The sequence below is a fragment of the Molossus molossus genome, unplaced genomic scaffold, assembly GCF_014108415.1.
Source record: "Molossus molossus isolate mMolMol1 unplaced genomic scaffold, mMolMol1.p scaffold_m16_p_6, whole genome shotgun sequence".
In the NCBI taxonomy this organism is placed as follows: domain Eukaryota; kingdom Metazoa; phylum Chordata; class Mammalia; order Chiroptera; family Molossidae; genus Molossus; species Molossus molossus.
The window spans coordinates 14,888,162-14,912,222 of NW_023425399.1; the positions used below are offsets into that span (position 1 = coordinate 14,888,162).

Below are 24,061 nucleotides of genomic sequence, written 5' to 3' on the forward strand. Positions count from 1 at the left end.
GTGCCCCTACTGGGAACCGAACCCAGGACTCTCTGGTCCACAGGCCAACACTCTAACCACTGAGCAAAACTGGCCAGGGCGAGGTGTATCTGATTTTTACAGTCGATTCCCACATACTTTGTCCCAAGGGGCCTGACAGTGTGGAAAGGACAGGGGCCCATTAACACAAAGATCCTCGTCCTTCCTGCCATCAGTTGTGTCCTCTGCTGCCTCTGAATATAAAGGGCCATGGTAACGGTCTGCTGTGTGTGTGCACTTCTCTGTGTGTGCGTAAACACACACTCTTATAGTGAAACAGACCAAGGGGACTGAGCAAGCGTTGTTAGGATGGCAGAATTCTCAAGGTATAGTAAATGTAAATTTCTGTGAATGAATGGTGGAAGAGTGTGTACCTGATGTTTTATTATTTTTAAGTGTCCATAACAGCACGAGGAATTTGAAATAGTACAGGCACTGTTGCAGAATTTTTGAAATGAAGAGAGAGGTAGTAATAAAAGTAACTTTCAAAATGTTCTGTTTGAAACCTGGCATCCATTTTTCTTAATGGAAGCATTATTAGGTGGGTGAGAGTAAAAGGAATGGGAATTTTATATTGTTCTCTTTTTACGTTATTAGCTTAGCTTCTTGTGAAGATAGTCAAATGCAACATTCATTTATAAGCACTGAAGTGCAGTGAGGAGGAGAGCTACCCGTTTTCATCTAATCAGAAGTTATACACCTTCTTTCCACCTGCTGACAAATTTCTTGGTTTGCCCACATAGTTAAGAGTTTCAGAATATGTCTGTATTATGTTTCTAATTAAGTTGTGGGATGCTGAAATTACTGTTTTTAATTTGTTCTTTATTGAGCCAGAAAATTTAATCACAAATTTTGAGTGATGGCAATGCAGCAACAGAGGCCGTAAGCCATTTCCAGTGTTGTGCAGAAGCATATGCTTTAGTGTGTATCTGTTCACCCACTCCTGTGACATAAAATTTAGCCTTAAAAAAAGATTACGTAGTTTCGTATTTTTTTAATGTGTACTATAAAAGAGGTAAAAAAAAAAAAGAGAGAGGTAATTTAAGAGACCACTTAATAAATTGTTAGGTACTATTTGGAGAAATAAGTCAGTAAATGCTTATTCAGCACCTTCTGATGTTGATGGCATCTGTTATACTGTGGAGTGGCAGCATGCTGGTTGTGACAGTCCGTCCGGGTGCTAGAAATGATTTCACAGCAGTAACGTGAGGTTTGCCCAAGATTGCTTTCAGTGAACTAGAGCAGTAACCCTTACAGCGGCATCACTCCCACCCATTTGCAATTCACACACACGCACACACACACGCACACACACTTCAGAGTAGGGGTTGGGGTTTTCATGCAGCATGGATATCAAGCAAGGTGCATCTTACATGTGAACAAACTGGGGGGAAATACTTGGTTTTACCCTCTCCTTTCCTCGAAGCCTCCTCTCTTTGCTGCGGAATCTAATTCAAGCCGTCCTTGAGTCAGCCCCACCTCTTTCCAACCTGTGTTCATCTGTCTTCTCTGATCTTCTCAGGTCCTGTGATGACCAGGCCCAGGGAGTGGTGGCGGGCCTGTGTGGTCTCTGTGCCTCTGTGATCTCCGTGGCCAAGCTCTGCTGTAAGGCACTTGCCACTCCCTGCCTCATCCCTGAGCTCCCTCTAAGGCCCGGGTTTATTTCCTTCTGACTTGTGGAGTTGACAGAGGAAAGGGCTGCAGCAGTTTACATATCTCATGGCACATTGCCGGAGTGCTCTTCAGAAAGGTTGAAAGAATTAAAATTGCCATTAGCAATGATAAGTTGGACCAGGTTTCCCCACATTCTTGGCAGTGTTGTGGCCTCGCTTATTTGCATGCTAGTTTGTTTGTGGTACTTCATGGGAAATTGCTTTTATTGTTTGTTTTATTTTTTGTGGTGAAGGAAACTTGACTGAGTGCAAAACAGCTCAGTGGTGATTCATCATGGCTGTGGAAACAGCATGTAGAACAGCTGGGGCCTCTCAGGTTAGATAGCCCTGCTCTGCTCCTGACGCTCCAGGTGTCTGCTCTGCCCGGGCCAGTCTGCTCCGGGCCAGTCTGCCTGGCCCTGCACCGGGCAGCTCCTTCTGCCAGGGCCAGCTTCTGTGTGCTCTGGCTAGACCTTCAGCGTTTCAGCTGGGCCAGGAAGACGCAGTCTTTATTCTTCGGTGGAAAGAGAAAGTGTGCTCAGAAATTGTGTTTTTGATGTGTCTACTGCATTATATTTGTTCCTTTATATATTAAAAAGTAATTTTTGCCCTGGCCAGTATGGCTCAGTTGGTTGGCGCATCACCCTATGCAGCAAAAGGTGGAGGGTTTGATTCAGGTCAGAGCACATGTCTGGTTGTGGGTTTGAGCCCCAGTTAGGGCGTGTATGGGAGGCAACCGAACAGTGTTGCTGTCACTTCAATGTCTCTCTCTCCCTCCCTCCCTCCTTCCTACTCCCTTCCTTCCACTTTCTCTAAAAATCAGTGGGAAAATATCCTTGGGTGAGGATTAACCAAAAAAACTTTTTTTTTTTTTTTCCATTTTTTGTTCAGAGTGGGAGGGAGAGAGAGGGAGAGAGAGAGAGAGAGAAACATCGATGTGAAGGGACACATAGAGTGGCTGCCACCCGCACAACCAACCAGGGCCGGGGACAAACTGCAACCGAGGTACGTGCCCTTAGCGGGAACCGAACCCGGGTCTCTCTGTACCGCAGGCCGATGCTCCAACCGCTGAGCCAAACCGGCCAGGGCTAACCAAAAAAACTTTTAAAAAGTAATTTGTATTAGCATTGGTGATGTTTTTCTTTATTTTTAAAATTATTGATTTTAGCCCTGGCTAGTTTGGCTCAGCAGCTAGAGTGGCAGCCCTGTGGACTGAAGAGTCGCAGGTTTGATTCTGGTCAAGGGCACATATGTACCTCAATTGCAGTTTGATCCCCAGCCCTGGTTGGGGTTGTGTGGGAGGCAGCTAATCGAGGTGTCTCTCTCACATCATTGTCTGTCTTGCCCCCCCATCTGAAAATCAATGGAAAAATATCCTAAGGTGAAGATGAAAAAATAAATGATTGGTTTTACTTCATTGGTCAGAATTTTGAGTACCTATGTCTGATTAGTGATATATATCCCTTTTTACTATCTGGATTTATTTTTCAAACTTTATTTCAGAATTTGTGACAGTTTGTTGACAATGTTGGTTTTCTGGGGTCTGATAATTTAAAGTTGAGAAATAAAGGAGATAAACTTGTACTAACATAATTTACCTAGAACTCACTGCACTGTAGTGAAGATTTGGGGGTAAAATTCATTTAACTGCCCTTATTCAGAGCACTTAAATTTCTCTGGTATTTATAGTTTTCTTGATGTGAGTAATTGCTCCATCAATTGCTAATCCTCACAGTAATTCTTAGAAGCATTCCCACTAAGCTGACTTTCCTTTTCCAAATTCTTCTCTGCCTCCCTCCCTTCCCCGGTCCAGGCTCTGCCGGCCCACTTGAAGCTGTTGTTACCTCTGGCTGCTCCGCTCTGTGAGCACTGATATCCTGGCAGCGTTCAGGGCTCTTTTCATAGGAAATGCCTCTGACTCGTGGAGGAAAAACCCCTAAGTAGACTGGTAAACTGTCATCATGGCCCCAAGGATGATTGGAATCACAAATCCTTCGTTTTTCTCGGTTTGCGTCAGACATTCCGTGAACGCAGAAAGTGGGACCATCTCACTTGACTCGGGAAGATCTACTTACTTTCCGACATGGCACAAGCGTTTGGATGTGAGGAGTTGTCACGAACATGAGGACCATGGTGTGCCTCAGTGATGGGCTACCAAAGGCCTGGTGGTCTGTGCTCTGGGGGATGGCCAGGAAGGCAAAGTGCGTAACAAGTATGAAGCGGTGCCTTTGGGCTAGGATGGGCAGCCGAGACTACGGCCCTCTGTTGTTTGCCTGTGAGGAAGGGGAGAGCTTCAGACCTGAGGCAGTGCGATTAAATTCCAGGTTTCCTGGCCTAGAGTTCTTGTTTTCCTGGATGCCCAGTGCACCTCTGAGACCCCTAAAGCCAATTGCTGGTCTGTTATTGCTATGGTGCTCCAAACTCATTTATGAGAAGAAGGTCACTATCATCAAGGGCATTGTGGTTGGAAATCGGGACTTAAGTCCTGAGTAGCATAAGATCAGTCATTTAAAAAGTCATATGAGTCCAGCGGGTGTGGCTTAATGGATTGAGCCTCATCCTACGCACCAAGAGGTCAGTGGTTCGATTCCTGGTCAGGGCACACGCCCATGTTGTGGGTTCGATCTCCAGTAGGAGGTGTGCAGGAGGCAGCCAGTTGATATTTCTCTCTTATATCTATGTTTCTATCTTTCTCCCTCTCCCTTCTTTCTCTTTTTTTCTTATCCTCACTTGAGGACATTTTTTTTTTTTTTGCATTTCTCTTCAGATAGAGCAGGAGGAAGAGAGGGAGGAAGAGAGAGAGAGAGACATCGATGTGAGAGAGACACATCGAGTGGCTGCCACCCACACAACCCCAACCAGGGTCGGGGTCAAACTGCAACTGAGGTACGGGCCCTTAGCCGGAACTGAACCCGGGTCTCTCTGGTCTGTGTGCCGACGCTCCAACTGCTGAGCCAAACCGACTAGGGCTCCCTTCTTTCTCTAAAAAATCAATAAAAACATAACACAAAAAAAGTCATATGAAATATTGGAATGGAATTTATTTTGCCAAGTAATATATGCACATGGTTTTAAACATCAAATAATATAAGATTGCATACGATGAAATGCAAGAGTGGTACCTGTCCTATCTCACACCAGTTCTTCTCTAACTTTTCCTAAAGAACTAATTTTAACTTTTACCTCTGGTTTTTATTGTGTATATTCGTATTTTCGGATTTATCAGTTGCCAATACTATTTATTGATTTTCTTCCAAAGGAAATGAGGGCTTAGTTTATTTCTATTCCCTTTCCTTCACTTCTTTCAATACAGTCCTGCCATTATTTTTGGTTCCTTTCTGATTTCCTTTGTAATTTAATATGCCAGCATCTTTTTTACTTTACCCCGTCTGGAGCAATAAATTATGGTGTGGGATAGGGTTAGTTAGGACCAGGGCTATACTGAGCTCCAAGACTACTGATTACAAATGTTCTGTAGTAGAAGTAATACTTTCTTTATTCTGTACTTTCCTCTTGTGTCACAGTTAATCCTGAGATAATCTAAAATGTTTTATTTTAAATTTTACCAGAATCTTTGTCTTTTTTATGTTTTACAGAAATAAATACCTTCCTTCAATAGATGATAATGAAAATACAGAAGAAAGAGAAGCAGGTAAGTGATCTCACATGTCTTTTAAGCGCATGCGTCCAGCATTCACCGGTACTCTGTTAACTAGAGGGAGCCGGCAGTGCTGGCTCCTTGGCCTCTGGTTACCCTGCTGCCTCTGTTTCCCATTCTCTGTTCTGGATGGCTTCATAGATGGGTTTTTACTTATGTTCCAGTCGGCTGTATGTAGGAATAAATGTAATGAAAACTGGACATCAGAATGTTACTCAAAATTAGCTATGTGGAAAGGAAAATCACCCCTCTCTCCAGAACAGCTTTCTAAGTTTTTATAAAGAACAATGTGATCAATTCTTTATAGTTTATGTATTTATCATTTTGGATGTTTAGTTAAAATAAAAGGATTTTCATTTATGAATTCTTATTTATGATGATCTGTGGAAGTTTCCCCTAGAGGAAATAGTGAACTGATTGAAAGGACATAAACATTAACTATTTGGTAACTTGGTTTCTGCAAAAGAGAGGGGAGTTGATAAAAACATTGGCCTGTGTGACCCATCCTGCCAGGATCTTTTTCCTTCGTTGGTACTTCTGTGCTCCAGGTGGTTACTATCCAGACTCCAACCAGTGTGGCTCAGGGAGGTGAGATGGGGAACCTGCCTCTGTCTCTTGGGAACAGGCTATCTCTGATGGGCTGGCTTTCCTTTTATAGAATCGAATGACAACCTGATAACTGGAGAGATCTGAATCCCTGCCCTTCACTGGCCCCCTGTGCAAATATGTTGGGTGGGACCAGCCAACTTTCCTCTCCACCCTGCTCCCAGGGAGCAGTGACCGGTTAGATAAGGGCGACATAGGGATTTGGTTACAGGACTGGTCTGTCCCCAGTGGATAGGTCCTTGGGAAACCAAAACAAACAACCTGTTTTGGGAAATTAATTGACTCATCTGCTGCCAATTCTTTTATTTTTATTATTTTCCTCACCCGAGGATATTTTTTCATTGATTTTTAGATAGAGTGGAAGGGAGGGAGGGAGAGAGAGAGAAACATCCATGTGAGAGAGATACATCGATTGGTTGCCTCATGTATCACCCTGATCAGGGCCAGGGATTGAACCTGCAACCCAGGTTCCTGTCCTTGACTGGGAATCAGACCTAAGACCCTTTGGTCCGTGGGGTGACGTTTTAACCGCTAAACCAAAGGCTGCTGCCAATTCTTAACAGGAAGAGCAGTGATTAAATGCATCTGTACACTGATTTCTCCCTGTTCTGGCCCCGTAGAGGCGTCAACTGGTAGACAAACATAGAGAACGCGATTCCACCTGTCTGGTGTTTATCCTGGGGATATACTTAGGTGTGCAAAACTCTATATACTAGGGCTTTTGTTGCTGCTTTGTTTAAAATAGCAAAACTGGAAAAGAATCACATGTCCATCAAAAGGAATTATTTAATCATAGCATATCTTCATAGAGGAATATTATAATGCTTTTGTTAAAAAACACATTACTAAAGAGAACCCCAAACCCTCAAAAGAATCTTTATATTTAATTTTAAGACATTCTTTAAGGTAAGCTTTTATTTTAATAAAAACATTCTGTACCAAAATTACTCCAAAATGAATTCAAATTTCTTTTGTTTGAGATTTTACTGATTCATATTAAGACCTTTGGTAGGTCAGCCAGCTATTAAGTAGTCTCGGTGAGAGGGGTTTTCATTTTAGACCTCACAGTAATGTTGATGAACAGGGCAGGGTTTTTATTTAAAAGTTAACATTAGCTGTGATAGAGAAGCACATTAAATGAGGAGATATTTTCAGGAGGAATTGATCCTGCTCCTCTGATAGCGCTGGTGATAGGCCATAGTGATGACTGAGCCACGAGAAGTTGCAGAGCATGAAAACAGAAAATTACAGTCATGTTGCAGCAATCCTTAGACTTCAGGACCGAGATGTGTGTAGAGAGTTCATTGCCTGGCAGGGAGGAGACCCATGTTCTGGAATGAACTTGGGCTTTGATTCCAGTAGAACAGGATTGAAACTCTGACTCTGCCACTTAGCTTCCTAACTTTGGACAATTTTGGCTTCATTTTTTTATCACTTAAATGGGAGCAGTCATACATGCCTACTAAGGTATTGATAAAGATTAAATAAGGTAATTCATCAAGTACTTGGCATTCAGTATGCCAGTGGCAAGGAAACTTTTTAGTATAACAATAAAACTGCCCAGACAGTATGGCTCAGTTGGTTGAGTGTTCTTCATGCACCGAGAGGTCGCTTGTTCAATTCCAGGTGTCCAGGTTACCAGCTAAATCCCCAGTAGGGGGCGTGAGGAGGCAGCTGATTGATGTGTCTTTCCCATAGATGTTTCTATCTCCTCCCTTCCTCTCTCTCTAAAAATCAATAAAATTAACCATCAGACTTTGTCTTCTCTCTTAACCACAATTCTAAGGTGTTAGAAGTAGCAGCAAACAAAATGTCCACACTTTAAAAACCCTCATTGCTATTCATTCATTTTCCCTCTTTGGAGAAAATGACATGTAAATACATTCTGATTTTGAAAACTCATCATTTCCTTGTCCAAAATTTTATCAAGGTAAATTAAACTAAGATGACAACTTTTACTAGTTAATGAAAACTCAGTAATAAATAATGAGGCTTATTTACCAGAAAGAGCATAGCAGGAGTAGTGTGCCAAGAACAGAGTTTAGAGATTGGCTTTGTATTGTCTAAAGAAATGTTGCAAGAAAAAAATAGACTTTAATAAAACATTTAAAAACTAATCACTGGCTATAGTCTTGTATCTATATTAAAAAATAAACTGCTTCTAAGGAATATATGTATTTTATTATTTTTTAAAAATCTGTTTTTATTGATTTTTTTAGAGAGAGAGGAAGGGGGAGAGAGAGAAATATCGAAGAGAGAGAAGCATCGATCAGCTGCACGCCCCCTACTGGGGATTGAGCCTGTAACCCAGGCATGTGCCTTGGCCAGGAATTGAACTTGAACCTCTTGGTCCATGGGTCAACACTGGATCCACTGAGCCACACTGGCTGGGCAGCAATATACGTATTTTAATTTCTAAGATGACTAAGTATTGGGCAGAAAAAAATTAGCTAGAGAAATAAAATGTGAACTGTAATCATTGAAAACCCTGTAGTACTGTAGATGTATATAGTATAGCCGACAATAACTAGTGATGGAACAAACTTGTGATACAGAAATACTGGTTTTTATTTATCCGAGCTCCTTACTTGGTACTGAGAGAAGTACAAAATGCATGAATTTTTATGTGATATATGATAAGTGTTATGGTCTACAGGCACTTGTAATCTTGAGGGTAAGAGGGTTGTTTTAGGCGCATGTATACAATGTAGAGGAGAGTTATTTAATAAGCATGAATGCAATAGAAATAGCTAATATAAGTAGAATTAAAACTTGGAGCCATGACCAGGAGGTTAACCTGGACTTGCAGTAATTAGGAGAGAAAAATTGTGAGTAGCATTGTTGTCCTGACCAGAGGAGTCTGGGAAGCTCTAGTGACCAGGCCTTTGGAGCAGCATCAAATTGGCAATGAAAGCTTTAGGGTCTGTGCTATCTTCAGTTCACATACAAGTGTTGAGGTGACTGGAGAATTGTCTTCCTTTACCTAGCTTTGATTCAGCCCTGGGAAAACCAGCCCTGAGCTAGCACTGTGAGCAGTAGAGTAAAGCAGAAGTATAACAGGAACTTCTTTCCCTTTTGATAACGATTTATGGTTTTCTCCTTAACTCACTGTCCAGTCCCTCAGCCCATCCCCTTACTACTAGTAAGGTTTGGGATACATTTTGCAGGTTTTTTAGACTACACGATATTTAGTGACCAAGAATCAGAAGTTCTTATTTTGTGAGGATAAAGAAAAGACAGTGTCCACAGCTAACCAAATGGGTCCTTAAGATGGTAGTTGTAGGTCTTCTGGTGGCTGCCAAGTCCACGTGCCATGTTCATTAGCCCTCATCTTGGGACCCTTCTGGGTGGAGTTGAAAAGTCTTAGAAAGTACTTATTTAATCTTATATGTTCTGCTAAATTGTTTATTCATTGTGTGTTCTCTCATTCTGATCTGGGGAACACAGTGTATTTATGAAGGAACGGATAGAAGACGAAAAGTGAACGAGTTGAGAGTTGTTTGGGGAAAGCTTAGGGAGAGTGTGGCACTGGGGAATGGATGATGGAAACAGAGGTGCTTAGAGATTCTTGCCAATTCTTATTTCTAAGTTTGATATGTGCAGAACATGAGCCAGTATTGTGATTGGTTAAGAGCAGTGGCTCTTGAAACCAGTCTTATCTCTACCACCTACTAACTGTGTGACTTTGGGTGAGTTATTTAACCTCTCTGAGCTCCTGCTCTATAAAATGGAGTCATAATTGGAATCATAATATACCTACCTTCTCTTGGAGATGTTTTGGTGACATAATAATTTTAAAAACTTAGAATACTGCCTAATACTCTCAAACCTTAATATAATTAGCTATTATCACCACTGGCATCTAAAGTATCAAAATAATTTTGAGTACTTAGAGTAGTTGTTACTAAAAGGTTGAGATACATTCCCCATCCACATATATAGTATTTTTAACTCCAGGCCAAGGTCTTGCTGGGCCTTTGTATGTGGCAGTGGTGTGGGCCAGGGTTGGTCCAGGTTCTGGGCTCAGGGGCTTAGGAAGCCCAAGACTACAGTAAAATTACAGGTGGGCCAGGAATGAAGAGGTAGGAAATAATCTTATTCACACTATCAGTGCTGTATGTGTTGAGCATCTATTTGGACTAGAAGATACAAAAAAAATTCCAGAAGAGGTCTCTCCTGGTCTTGGTTGGTGGAATAGACATTCCACTTTGGCATAGTAAGAAATTGAATCACTTTGAGGTTTTGGTTTGCCCAAAGCCGTAGTTGTTTGAAAGTAACACTTGTCATTTCTAAAAATAAAACAGGCACTTATTAAATATTATTTCTCCTCTGTCTTCCTAACTTCCATGCCCACGTCTAAATTTAATAATATACCTTCTTCCAGTTTTTATTAACTCCTGGAATTAACAGCTTAGGTTGACTTTGCCTATGAATTTAAAAAAGTGAAAATTTTAAGAGTCATGAAACATCATAAGAGAAAAAACTATACCACCACTTTACTTCCCTGTTTTCAGTGCGACAAAAACTATGAGAATAGCAGTGGAGACCAGACATGACAGATCGAGAAGCTTGGGATGGAGGGGTGCTGCAAAATCACATTTGCAGATCTGTTGCTTATTCTTAAGTCCTTAATTTGCCTGCTTCTCAGCAGCATTTAACACCCGTGATCATTCTGTCTTCAACACTGTCTTCGGGCTTCTGTGATACCATGCCACACTCTCTTACATTTACCCCCGTGTCACGGACCTGACTGCCTCTTCTTGGTGTCCCTGCACGTTTTCCTTTCTCTTGGGGACCTTACATATTAATGTTCCTCAGGTTTTGCTCCTGTTTCCTCTTTGCTCTTTATCCATTCTTCCTGGGCAGTTTAATTCATCCCTGTAGAATTTTCTCTTGGAAAGTATAGCCAGGAACCAACTGGCACCCCAACCTGACTTACCCTTAGACACCTGAAACCGAACTCTCCTCCTGGTTGTAACTCAGGGTGGTGATTTAATGTCCTTCTTGGGAGAAACTGAGACAGAAACTTTGTTTAGGCTCTTTGCCTTTTCACCTACTTACTTTGAGACACATGGAAGAAATATTTTTGGTCTTACATTTTTTAAATTCTCAGCAGGTTATCTCTTCCAAGCTCCCAACAAGGAGCCTTAAAAATAAAAAAATATTTCTGGTGGGTTATTGACAGATTATAATTTTATAATTTTTACTAATACCTGCCTTTTGGGGAAAAATCCCCCTCTTCCTCACTGACTAATTGTGCTGCGTTTCTTGGGTTTCCCTTCTCCCTCTAACAGTGGTTCTCAACCTTCCCAGTGCTGCGACCCTTTCATACAGTTCCTCATGTTGTGGTGACCCCCAGCCATAAAATTATTTTCGTTGCCACTTCATAACTGTAATTTTGCTACTGTTATGTCTTAGGCGACTCCTGTGAAAGGTCGTTTGACCCCCAAAGGGGTCGTGGCCCACAGGTTGAGAACCACTGCTCTGCCCTGGCTGGTTCGGCAGTGGTTAGAGCGTTGGCCTGCGGTCCGGAGGAGGACCACTGCTCTAGGATGTCCCAGCCCTGCCACTCCCTAGGAATGTCACCGGAACAAATTGCTTCGTCTGTCTGAACTCATGATCGGATCTTTAAAATGAGGGGAAGACTAGACAACTATTTATGGTTCCTGGGAGTAGATTTGCTGGGACATCAGTTAGGTATATGTTTAGCTATACAGAGAACTGTCTGACCTTTTCCCAAAGTGGTTGTATACACCATCACACATATATTTCTAACCTGTCTGATCATGCTGGTCTGGTGTCCCAGCAGTCTCTATGATTCCCTGGGATGACATAAAATGTTCAATGAAATGAGCATTAGCTTTTGGCCAGAGGATTCAGGTCCAGGTTCCCCACTCATTAGCTGTATGACCTTGGGCACATCACTTAACATCAATAATCTTCCTTTTCTCTCTATACAAAATGGCATCTTTACACCAACCTTATAGGATTGTTGTGAAGATTAGAGACACTGCCCTGGGGATTGGCTCAGCAGTTGGAGCGTCAGTCCGCAGACCAAAGAGTCCTAGGTTCGATTCCAGTCAAGGGCATGTGCCTCAGTTGCAGTTGGGTCCCTGGCCCTGGTCAAGGCTCTGCAGGAGGCAGCCGGTCAATGTGCCTCTGTCATATCAATGTTTCTCTCTCTCTCTCTTTCTCTCTCTCTCCCTTCTTCCCTCCCTCTCTATCTGAAGATAAATGGAAAAAAAAATATCCTTGGATGAGGATTAAAAAAAATTTATAAAAAAAAGATTAGAGACACCATGAAATATGCTTTGAATAATAATCCATATTGTATGTATCCAATAAATGTTAGCTGCTGCTATTGTTATTGCCAGTTCCCATGAATTCAATATCCAGTTGCCTCCACCTGCCTCAGCCTCATTGGAGAGCCCCGTCTTCCAGAAGAGAAACCTTGACATGAGTTCTGAGTTGAAGAGAGGACCCCACTTTCATCTACAGAGAGCTGCCTTGCTGGAATTAAGTGTTTAGAATGTGTTGTTTTTAAAAGCCACTTTTATAAACAAGTCTATATCTCTTGCTTTTTTCATGTTCACCCTTGCATGCTAAGCAAAAACTTCCTCCCAAAGTGTCCCTGGCACAGAATTTAATAATATACCAGGGAGGGTTATGCACTCACAGGATCTGAGCTTTAACCGGGAACCTGTCACAGTGCTGCTAGTTTTTTTGTTACCTTGTATTTTCTTTTCTTCTTGTGGTAAAAAAAAGTAACAAAATGTACCCTTTTTTTAAACCAGATTTATTAGCCTGTGGGCCAAAATTTGCAAATCCCCAATCCAGTTCCACCTTCTGATTTCTTTATTTCATTTATTTGTTGTTGACAGTATTACAGATGCCACCTCCCCCAGTTTACCATCTCTGAAGCATTTTCTTGTTTTTGATTTTAAATTCCTTTTAAGTTTACTTAGCTCCTCCTTTTCCTAAGCCATCTCAAGTAGTGCTGAAATCAGCAATGAGGTAGTTAAACTGAACTGTTTTTCTCTTTTTGTAAAGTAGTGAGTCCTGCCAAAAGGACCAGTTTCCTAAGGACTTAGGCTTGTTTATAAGGCTAGACTGTAGTTATGATAAAGATCCTTGCCCCCAAAAATCCTTTTCTTTCATCTTTTTTCCTCCTGGGATTCTCAGTGTTGTGTTTGGGAGTGTCAGCTGAGGGGAGGGAACTGGAAACAACCGAAGGGGAACATGCAGCTGAATTTCGTGCTCTCCATCACTCCCAGGGCGGGCGGGGAGTCTGAGCTCAGACTGGGTAACCAGAGCTCTAGAGGCAGACCTCACCACTTGGCAGGTGTCAGTGCCCTTTCGCCCAAACCAGCCTCGTTAGGAGAGCAGGCTGTTCACACACGGTACTGTTCCTGCGCCATCAGAGACTGTTGTCACTGTCTTCCTGGAAAGCCTGCTTGTCCCTCCCAGCCTCTCCTTAAGTTAATTTTTTTGTTCATGATCCAAAATAAGTAACATATTTTGGTTATTACAGGAGAGAGTGCTTTTCCGTGAAACTAGCATCCATGTTATTACCAGATAATTGCCAACCTTAGCTTGGTTATGAAGTGACAAATGTACTTTGCACACCAGACCTGAAAGTATGAGCTGTAACTTATGCTTCCGAAGGGATGTTTCCTTAAAAGTGGTAACTTTCGGAGACGGCACCTTTATTTGATGGTGCTCAAAAACAGCGTTGAGCCCTGGCCGGTCTGGCTCAGTGGTTGGAGCGTCGGCCTGCGGTCCAGAGAGACCCGGGTTCAGTTCCCGCTAAGGGCACGTATCTCGGTTACAGTTTGTCCCCGGCCCTGGTTGGTCGTGCGGGTGGCAGCCACTCAATGTGTCCCTTTCACGTCGATGTTTCTCTCTCTTCCTTTCTCTCCCTCCCACTCTATCTGAACAAAAAGTGGAAAAATGTCCTCAGGTGAGGATAAAAAAAAAAAAAAAAGCTTTGAAACTTCCTTTTAAGGTTGTTGTCTGCACCTGTGACACATTCTTTCTAATGGCATCTGTCACAATAAAGCGTCCTCCTGTATTGGTAGTTGGTTTTTTTCAAGTGGTCAAATGGTTGTTTGATGCTGAGTCTGGTGAGTAAGTTAGGTTATCATACAGCCGGACACCATTTTTAGTTAAAAATAAAAAGCGTAGTTTTGAATGATCTAGATTTTCTTGTTAAAAATCAAACCAGCTGAATGTTGATGCTGTATGATGATATATGAGAGTAAAGAGCAAAGTTTTGGGGGACATAAAGCAATATACTGAGTTTGACCCTGCTTCCTTATCATCCCAATAATAGTGCCTATATTCATGAACACCTTGAACAGAACTTTTTTTGTTATTGTTCTCAATTTTTTTTATTTATTTATTTTAATTTTTTCTTTTTTACAGATGTTTCTTCTTTTTCCCTGATTGACACCTCCTCCTGTTCCCACCCCTCTCCCCCCAGCATTGTTGTTTATGACCATTGGTTATGTTTATGCACATAAGTTCTTTGTTTATGACCATTGGTTATGTTTATGCGCATAAGTTCTTTGGTTTATCTCTTCCCTCCACCCACCCCCTCCTCTGAAGTTTGTCAGTCTGAACCCTACGTCCGTGTCTCTGAGTCTGTTTTTGAACAGATTTTTGTGTATTAGCATGATACATGCAATTCTGAGTGAGAGCAGTGTGCCTAGGGTTTTGTGTCTGCTAGCGGCATCTACAGGTTGTCTGTGGGAGACTGTTGTTGTTACCTGTACTAGACACGGAGCTTAAAAGATGATTCAGGTTTTTGCACATCATGTGGGAAATCTGTGAGGTTCTTATATATGCATCTCTTACATAATATACCAACAACAACTTGGTAGCGCTCCACCAGGGCAAAGGCAAACACAGATAATGTGTGTCCTGTTTGCCACCATATCCCCACGGCCTAGCCCAGGAGGAACTAGCATGCAGTAGGAGCTCAGTAAATGTTGAGCAGATCCCTGCCTTCTAACTTAATAATGCTCTTTGCATGAAGCCTGTGGATGAGTAATACTCTTGTTTCTCTCTTTTTTTACAGTTGTCACATTTAAAAGTTCTGAATCACTCCCCAATGTCTGATGCCTCCGTCAATTTTGACTATAAGTCCCCCTCCCCGTTTGACCGCAGCACTGATCAGGAAGAGAAAATTGAAGATGTTGCCAGTCACTGTCTGCCCCAGAAGGACTTGTATGCTGCTGAAGAGGAAGCTGAGGCCCTTTTTCCTAGGAAACTGACATCTCATAATGGGATGGAGGACAGTGGAGGAGGAGGCACTGGAGTGAAGAAGAAACGGAAGAAAAAGGATCCTGGAGAGCAAGAGGGAGCAGCAAAGGGAAGCAAGGACAGGGAGCCCAAGCCAAAGAGGAAGCGAGAACCTAGAGAGCCAAAGGAGCCCAGGAAGGCCAAGGAGCCCAGGAGGGCCAAGGAGCCCAGGGAGCCCAAGCAGAAGGAGGGAGCAAAGAAAGCACGGAAGCCCCGGGAGGCCTCGGGCGCCAAGGAGGCCAAAGAGAAGCGGAGCAGTGCTGACTCTACAACCAGGACGAAGTCCAAGAAAGCCAGGTGCGTCCCTCTCACCCCGCTCCGCGCTCTTGGCTCTGTCTCCACACAGTGGTTTGCCTTGGGCTGGCTCCAGCCCCTGGACTCAGCTTTACCACTTTCGGCCAAAATGAACCACTTTCTCACCTCCTAATGAGAGGAAGATAACCTAGTACTGGCCCTGCCGTTTCTTGCCGTTCCTTTTAAATTAAGAATTGAAGTAGGTTAGCAGGCACGGTGTGAGGGAAAGGTGTCACAGGTGTGATTCAGGGAGGGCAGCGGGTTTTGTAACAGCAGCAGTGTACAGCGGCAGAGGAGGGGCACAGCCCTAGGACTCAGTGGTACAGGTGGCCCGGGAGAGCCCGTGGTGTGCGCAGCAGATTCCCAACAGAAAGGGCCGCGAGCTTCCCTAGGCTGCGAGCTGTCGGGTACAGGACTGTTCGTTCCTGGTCTTCTCTCACCCTCGGTAATTAACACAGTGCCTGACATGCCAGGAGGCGCTCAGGAAATGGTGAGTAAAAGAGACCAGAGACCACAGTGGTTGAAGAGGGAGATGAGAGACCTGGGCCCAGGTCAGTGCCGAGTGGGTGATAACAGGGCCCTGGCTGGAGACCTGTCCGGACCCAGATGCATCTGCTCGCGGAATTCAACATTTGTCGTCTATTTACAAATGTAAAGTTTTACATTTTGTTTCTCTCTCGATTCTTTGTGCAGAACATATTTCGAGGACATACAAAACAAAACATACATAACTTTTTGTATATGTTTAAGAGGAATTTAACTTTCTAAAACCAAAGCGCAGAGGCAGAATCTAGACCAGGGGCTCCCCTGAAAGCAGAGATGTTAGTGCTACCGGAACATGAAGTGGTGGCCCTCGGACCTGCACGGGGTGAGGCGTGGCGGAGGTGAGGCTTGAAGGGTGAAGCATCGCAGGTGTCTGCTACGACTCAGTTACTATGTGGTTCGGACCAGTTGGTTAGGACCAGCAGGATAATCTTGTAATCCAAGTTAAAACTGTCTTATCAAGTTCACTCCTGTCTGGCGGGAGACTTCGTCACTTGTCTGTCATAGAGGCTCGGGTGGGATCCTAGGAATGTAGGGCCACAAATGCCTTACTGAAGGTCGAGCGAGATCGGTAAAAATCAAGATTCCGACTAGTGAGAAACTTGGGGGCTATTTCTCAGTGAACTTAGTGAGTGTACTCTGATCTCTGACGTGTGTGGCGGGTGCTGTCCTCTGCCAATAACTTTCCTCTTCAAATTACTTTGGGGAGCTGAAGTGGTTCTTAGGGTAAGAGCATGTGTGAAAAAGGTCAGACGTGAGCTAGTGGAATGACTTATTTTGGTTATTACAGAAAACAGAGGATCCTTGAGGATAATGTTGCAGAATTAGGGTAACTGGAGGAGAGTTTCACGGTTGTAATAAGGCGTTTGGTTTGTGTGTAAGAAGGCATTAGAAAGTCATAGGTATCTGAGCTCACTTTAGCCACTGGTGTCTGGTGATTATAGTCTACTTGTCTTTCTAAAAGGAATTCACATTTACGTTGTGTGAAATGTGAAATAAGGTGATGAATATACAAACATTGCTGGAAAGTCCATTTTGGGGCAAAAAGGAGGCATTTCCCAAAACAAGATTGGGTGTCAAATTGAGGGAACTTGATTTTGATCTGATTAGTCTGTATAAAATATGAGTTGGAGAAGTGCTTGGTAGTGTTTCGAGGGCTGCTAACTTAGAAAACAGGATCTCTTGAGGTCTAGAAGTTCAGAAGACACCTTTGAGAGGATGCTGAGGGATAGATAGGGCCAGTAATTTCTTTAGAAATGCGGGCAAGTGCCCGGCCGCCGTGGCTCAGTTGCTTGAACGTTGTCCCATGCACCAGCTGCCGGTTTGATTCCTGGTCAGGGCATGTGCCCGGGTTGCAGGCTTGATCCCCCAGTCGGGGTCATGCAGGGGGCAGCTCATCGATGTTTCTCTCTCGTTGTTTCTATCTCTTCCTCCCCCTTCCTCTCTCTCTAAAATCACTTTTTAAATGTTGGCAAGTTACATGAAGTTTTCTCTCTCTTGATTTTGGGGCTATGTAAGAGTGACTTGTAGCATAATAGAATTCTTCTCTGTAGCCCAAATAGCATTCTGGATGGCAAGCCTTTCATTCCTTGTCCTTTATATATTTATAAAATTGCTTTGGTTTCTTTCTTTCTTTATTTTTTTGCTTTAGTTTCTTTAATTAATGACCCTACTGGTCAGGAGAAGCAATTTTAGTTATGACAGGGTGACATTAATTGATAAAAAAATATATGTTGGTAATTAAGTCTCAGTTTTTTTAGCTTTTTTATTTATTCTCTTGCAGATTGGCTCAAGTACATGTTTTGATGTAAGCAGTTATTGATTGGCTCTCGGATAACGCTTGGCAGTTACAAATGCTTCACCGAAGACTTAGATTATTGCACTTGCTCCCCACATGATTTAAGGGCTCCCAGTCTTCCTCCTTCAGTGCGTCTTGCTTGCTGCCTCCTGGCTACTCTCCCTGAAGCACTGCTGTTTCCTTATTTACGTTTATAGCTGGTGGTGTAAATCAGACCCTCTCTTCCCCTCTCTTGATTCACACCAGTTGAGAAATAGTCTTCAGAGATGGAGACGAAATTATCAGCTTTATTATTGATAAACTGGGTTGAAGAACTTTCATTGGCTTGTGGCCAGAATCAGGCTTCTTGTGAGTTACTCCCTCAGTTGAGTTTATCCACCAGAACTGCAGGCAGGTCCCTGAGCAGAGAGGATGCTGGGCCACGTGTGCTCTGTTCCTTTTTCCAGTCTCAACAGTTCAGTAGGTCCCCAATCAGAGAAGTGAGAAGAGTTTGAAGAAAGGCTGAAAATATATTTCCAACATTATCCCCTCTTTGGGAGTAAAACATAATTTTCCTCATGAAAACATGGGGACAGGGAAATGGGATTTTCTCTAATAGTTTATACCTGCTTATAAACTTCTGATTGTTCCTACTGCCCCCAGGACAAAATCCAGACTCCTTTCTCTGTTATTTAAACCCTTTGGGGTCTGACCTCTCCCTGCCTTCCTTCCTCCGACAACAGACCTCACCAGCTAGGTTGACCTCACCAGCCCTTCAAGGCACTTGACTCTCTTCGCCTTCGGGTTGCTCTTGTTCTTTGTCCCAACATCGTGCTCTTTGTTCTCCCAGTATCCCAAGTCCTCTCCACTCTTCAGGTCTCGGTGCAGGTGCCCGTTCCTCCACAGAGCTTCCCCAGGCAAGTGTGCTAGCGCATCCCTTCTGAACTTCAGCGGACTTGGGGCCCACTTTGCATTTTCAGTTAGAGACTTTGATACCCGGGAAGATGAAAGGAGATTCAGTCCAACCCTGTTCTGCTGCAGCCAGGGAAATGGAGACTCACGGAGCAGTGACTCGTTTACAAGTGTCATGAACTCAGACCTCCTGATCCCCAGTCTTGAACACTTCCCTGTGCAGTAGGCTACCTCTCAGTCATACACTGTTGTTTTCTCGTATGCGTGACTTCTCTCCTCAACAAAAGTTAAGTGCCTGAGGTCAGGACCACCTTGCTTTTTGTTTTTTATGTTTCTGGGGGTCGGTCACCAGAGCAGTTTGTCAGGTGTAAAATATATATTTATATATCATATATAGTTTTATATATTAACATACATTTTATATATATACAGAATATAATTTGTTTTCTTAGAACAAATGGATAGAGCTCTCCTTCCTGAAAATACGACCCATATAAGATATCATATAATAACTTCCATTGTTAAATAACAGTAAGTGGTGTGTCCATTTTATAGTTAAAGAAATGAAACTCTTGAAAGTAACTTGTCCAAGGCACAAAGCACTGTCAGGATTGGACTCCTGGCTCGCCCGACTTGTAAAACTCATTCCCCCCACCACGGCGTGTGCCTCTTTATGCCTCACTAGGGAAGGTCGGGAGTGGACAGTGGTGGGGAGGTTCCAGTGCTTGAGAAATTGTTTTTAATTTGTAGGGAATGGTCCCTCTTCTTTACAGTTTCCATTTGCATACTCCGCAGTAATCTCTTAAGATCTGAGGTGGCTCCAGCTTCTTCCTGTGCAGTTTCTTTTGCATTTGAGCCAACAACTAGATCATTGAACCTGTCTCCTTTTTTCAACAGCTGACAGGTAGAGTCTAGCACATTTTATTTTCAAGGGTGATATTAATAGTGATAAATATTCATTTATTGCTTAGAGGATAAAAGTCCAAAATGTCTAAGTGGGAGAAGCCTTTTTGATTTGTAATAATTGATTTTAGGGAGAGAAAGAAACATCAGTTTGTTGTTCCACTTATTTACTCATTCATTTGTTGCTTTCTTATAAGTGCTCAGACTGGGGATCGAGCCCGCACCTTGGGGTTCCGGAACGACGCTCTAACCAGCTGAGCCACCCGTCCAGGGCTAGGAGAAGGCTTTCTGAGAAACTACCTTCTCTTCCTTTTCTTTCAAATTATCCTGGAGTATGAACTTAGTTCACTCTTTTATTGTATTAAACTCAAGTAAGAAAGCCTCCTCCAGGAAGCCAGGGTGGGCTCTGTCCTTTCCCTGACTCTGAAATTCGAAGTTCACTTAGCAGAGCTTGTGTGCTTTCACGGTATTTTACCTATTCCCGAAGAGGATGGGGCCACTAGCATAAGAAGACTACAGGCGTACATGCATGTATTTGTACAAACATATACACATTTGTAGGCACATGTGACTGTATTGCTATAGCAATAGGGGGTTCGGAAAGGTGGGTAGATGTCGGACCGAGTGCGCTCATGTAATGTTGATAAGGGCTTTGGGGAAATGCTTTGGTATTAGAAAAGCACCGTGCCAATTCCTCAGAGAAGCCAACTTTTTACTAGTTGAGAAAAAAGTTTCTCTTAGTGGGGAATGTTATGTGGTGTAATGGATATTTGTCCTCAACAACAGTTTTTGGATCAGATGTTTCTATGTGCCTGTAAATTGCATATTTCTTTTCCTTGAAATAGCCTTTAGTGAAAGTCAGCTTCACTGCATTAAAGCGAGGCTCCGTGAACAGGAAAGACGACCCGTTCCTGTGTGGGAGGCCATCTAGTGCTCTTGACTGTTTCTAGGGAGTGCTTGAGGAGTAGGTTGACGGCCATCGGACTGAGCTGGAGGTCACTTTTGTAAGCTACGGTCTTGAGTATTGGTGTTGGTTGAGGGCAGAGCATACGCTTTGGAATTTTACCACATGTCAGAATGATATATATTCTCCCTCTCAAAAGTCAAGAAATGAACCACTGTGCTGGCCCAAACGGAGGCCTATCTACCTGGATCTCTGGTTCTTGGACTTTGCTGTGCCCAGGAATAACCTGGGCAGCTTGTTACAAAAGTAGATGCCCTGACCACATGCCCATGAGGTCTGAGGTGGAGCCCAGGAGCCTGCAGTTCAGAAGTCTGCCCGACGTCTGCAGAGTGTAGCTGGTTCTCAGACACCCTTTGAGAAACAGATGAAGGATCACTGGGAAGATGGAGTACGTTTATGTTTCCATAGTTAACATCTGCTAGGAATGGAAAACCAAAAACAGAAAAAGAAATGAATTAGTCCTATGCGATTAGTCCTATGCAACAATAAGAAATATATGTATTGGTCTCTCCGCCTGGTTCCTGGCACAAAGGTCTAGAAACCCTTTTAAATTCCTAAATCATAACACTGGGAGCATCTCTTGTTTCCGATATTTGTCTTTGACCTTGCCCCTTACACAGGGCTCCTAAAACCCTTGTCATTTCCTAAGTGGTAAGAGCACTAGAAGCATCTTTTGTTCTGATGAGGACTCTGGGTGGGTTGCTGGATGGCTCCTGGATGGCATGATGAGAAGCTTGGAATTTTCAGTCCTGCCTCATCCTTCAGAGAGGGGAGAAGGCGGGAAACAGAGTTAATAATTGATCATGTCTGTGTGAGGAAGCCTTAATAACATTTCAATAGTAGGAATAGTCAGGGGTTTGGAGAGCTTCCAGGTTGGTGAACACATCCACATGCTGAGAGGGTGATGCACCCCAACACTGCAAGGACATGAGCTCAGGACCCTCCCAGACCTCCTGCGTATCTCTCCATCTGACCATTCATCTGTATCCTTTATCATATCTTAACAAACTGATAAACATGTTTCCCTGAGTTCTGGGAGCCACTCTCACTCTCCCAAGGAGGGAGTCATTGGAACCTCTAACTTACAGCTGGTTGGTTAGAAGCACAGTTGACAACCTGGGCTCGTGACTGGCATCCCTGGTGGGCTGGGGCAAGCTGTCTTGTGGAACGGGTTCCCTGACCTGTGGGCTCTGATGCTGTCTCTGGGGAGAGAGTGTCAGAACTGAGTGAAATGCTCGTGTCCAAGAATTGCTTGTTGGTGTGGGGGCAGAAACCTCCATACGTCTGGTGACCAGAAGTGTCAGAAGTGAAGTGTTCTGTGTGAGTAGTAAAGGAGACACAGGAGACAAACATAGTGAGAACTGGGTACTGAGTTTTTCCAATACAGGCACCAGTTTCTTTCTGTGCCTCAGCTTCTTGCCCCCATTTGTTTTGATTTGTCAACTCAGAGCAGATTTTTCTCCCAAATTCCGTAAGTTTATTTACATCTGGAAGACAGGTTTTACCTTTTCTGATTTTCCTCTTTAGTGGTTGCTTCTAGAAAGTTAAGCCCCAGACCTTCTGATTATATAACCATTTGAGCTGTGAGTCAGCTTATAAGTGTGATGCAGGAGGAGGAGTACAATCCAATCAGCTCAGCTCTCCCTCCGTTTGAAGGTCAGTCACTTGTCTTTGTACAGTTCAGATCGTTATTGAGGAGGTCTTAGGCTCCAGAGCATCTACTGACCCGATTCTTTCTGTTGGGGGACTTGTTTTTACATTCTAATCATTTATTAGAAGAAAGAAGACAATGAATAGAGGCCCTGTGCTTTGAACCCATTGGGCTTTATGATAAGTAGGGAAGGTATCCAAATGGACAGCAGAGACCCACCTCTGAAGCTTTGGACTAAGTTTCCATTTCTAGTTTTCTTTCTTTTTTAAAAAAAAAATGTTTTTTCTTCATTGATATTAGAGAGATAGAAGAAGGGAGAGGGAGAGAGAGACAAAAACATCGATGAGAGAGAACATTGATTGGCCGTCTCTGCATGCCCCACACTGGGGATCGGGCCCACAGCCTGGGCATGTGCCCTGACTGGGAATCAAACCCATGACCTCTTGGTGCATGGGTTGACACTCAGCCACTGAGCCCCACTGGCTAGGCTCCATTCCTAGTTTTCTAAGAGCAGGTACCTGGAGTGCTCACTGTATTCCCCAGGGCTTTCTAAACTAGGGTCTCATGTATAGTGGACTTTTACCTAATCTGTAAGGAGACAGTTACTAAGTAATAATGCTTGATTTATTTACCCATTGTATTTTTAGTTTGTCCTATGTGCCTTGCTTTGTTTACGAGTACTTTTGCTGGGGATGGGATAGTTGAAGGAAGGTGTCACAGAAGTGTCATCTGTGGGCCCTGTTTGAGGAGCTTTCAGAAGTCAGAGAAACAGCCTTGCAAATATTCAAATAAAAAACAAGCGAGAAGACATGCAAACGCAAGAACCTAGTATAACTGTCTACAGGATAGCTGAAAGGATTTAGAGGATTAAGAGTGTTTCGGCTCTGGTCCAGGGAGTCCCTTGGAAGAGGTGAGTAATGAGCCGGGTTTTAAAGGAATTAATACATGAGAAAAGACAAAAAGCAAAAGACCAAAGTGCATTTAAATAAATGTTCTTTGGGGGGCATTTTCAGTTTTGAGGTGGTAGACTGAGCATACTTTTATTTTCCCTTCACCAAATCTTAATGAAATGACTGGAAGAACAGAGGGGGATACATTCTTCAAAGATGAGCAGTGTTCATAGTTTTGGATGAGGAAGGCCATGGTGTCATACTGATGGAGAAGTGCTGTGGAAGGCATCCCAGCCCACAGCACGTGCAGGAGCGATGTCGGCAGCAGCCGTAGAAGTGCTTCCTCCTCACAGTGGACCTGGCAGCCCTGGGAAGGGCTGGGAGGCAGGCCCGAAGTGGAGGTGGCTGATTAAGGGACCGTCCGCAGAGGGGCTGTGTGGTTGTCTGCTCCAGGCTCAAGTCAGGCAGCTGCTCTAGAGATACTGAGCGGTCTGCTCTGGGGGAGGGTCTAGGGCTCCAGCTGGAGACTGACATCCAGGAGGAGGGAGCCTAGGGGCACTAGCTTATCTGCTTTTCCCTGCCCATACCTTAAAGGGGGCGGGGGCAGCCGGGGCAGCACCTGTGTGTGCAGAGTCCGGCCAGGCCTCCCACCCAGAGGTGAGGCATGTGGGAGAACTTATTGGGCAGCAGATAGCCTCACTAGCCACCTGCATGGTCAACCTCATTCATTTTAAATAGGAACAGTCCACCAAAGATCACGAGCCCATGGAGGAAAACAAGCCCAAAGAAGAGGAAAAAGAGCAATGAGCAGAACAGCTGTGTTCAGGAGAAACAAGTCAAGGAAGAGAACTTGTACAGATTTTAAGTTAGAATTCTCAGATTCAAGATGA

General features: G+C 43.6%; 1 protein-coding gene across 2 annotated transcripts in view; it reads left to right on the plus strand.

Moving 5' to 3' along the window:
* The first annotated feature begins 5,266 nt into the window (after positions 1-5,266).
* The window catches only part of CHD6 (chromodomain helicase DNA binding protein 6), a 146,208-nt gene continuing 127,413 nt past the window's right edge, over positions 5,267-24,061 (plus strand). The window contains exons 1-2 of one of the 2 annotated variants that reach the window (XM_036246023.1): positions 5,267-5,322; positions 15,014-15,534. In XM_036246023.1, coding sequence (XP_036101916.1) covers positions 5,290-5,322; positions 15,014-15,534 — 554 coding nt within the window. In that variant the 5' untranslated portion in view covers positions 5,267-5,289. The remainder of the gene's footprint in view (positions 5,323-15,013; positions 15,535-24,061) is intronic. The other variant, XM_036246022.1, reaches the window with a different exon arrangement.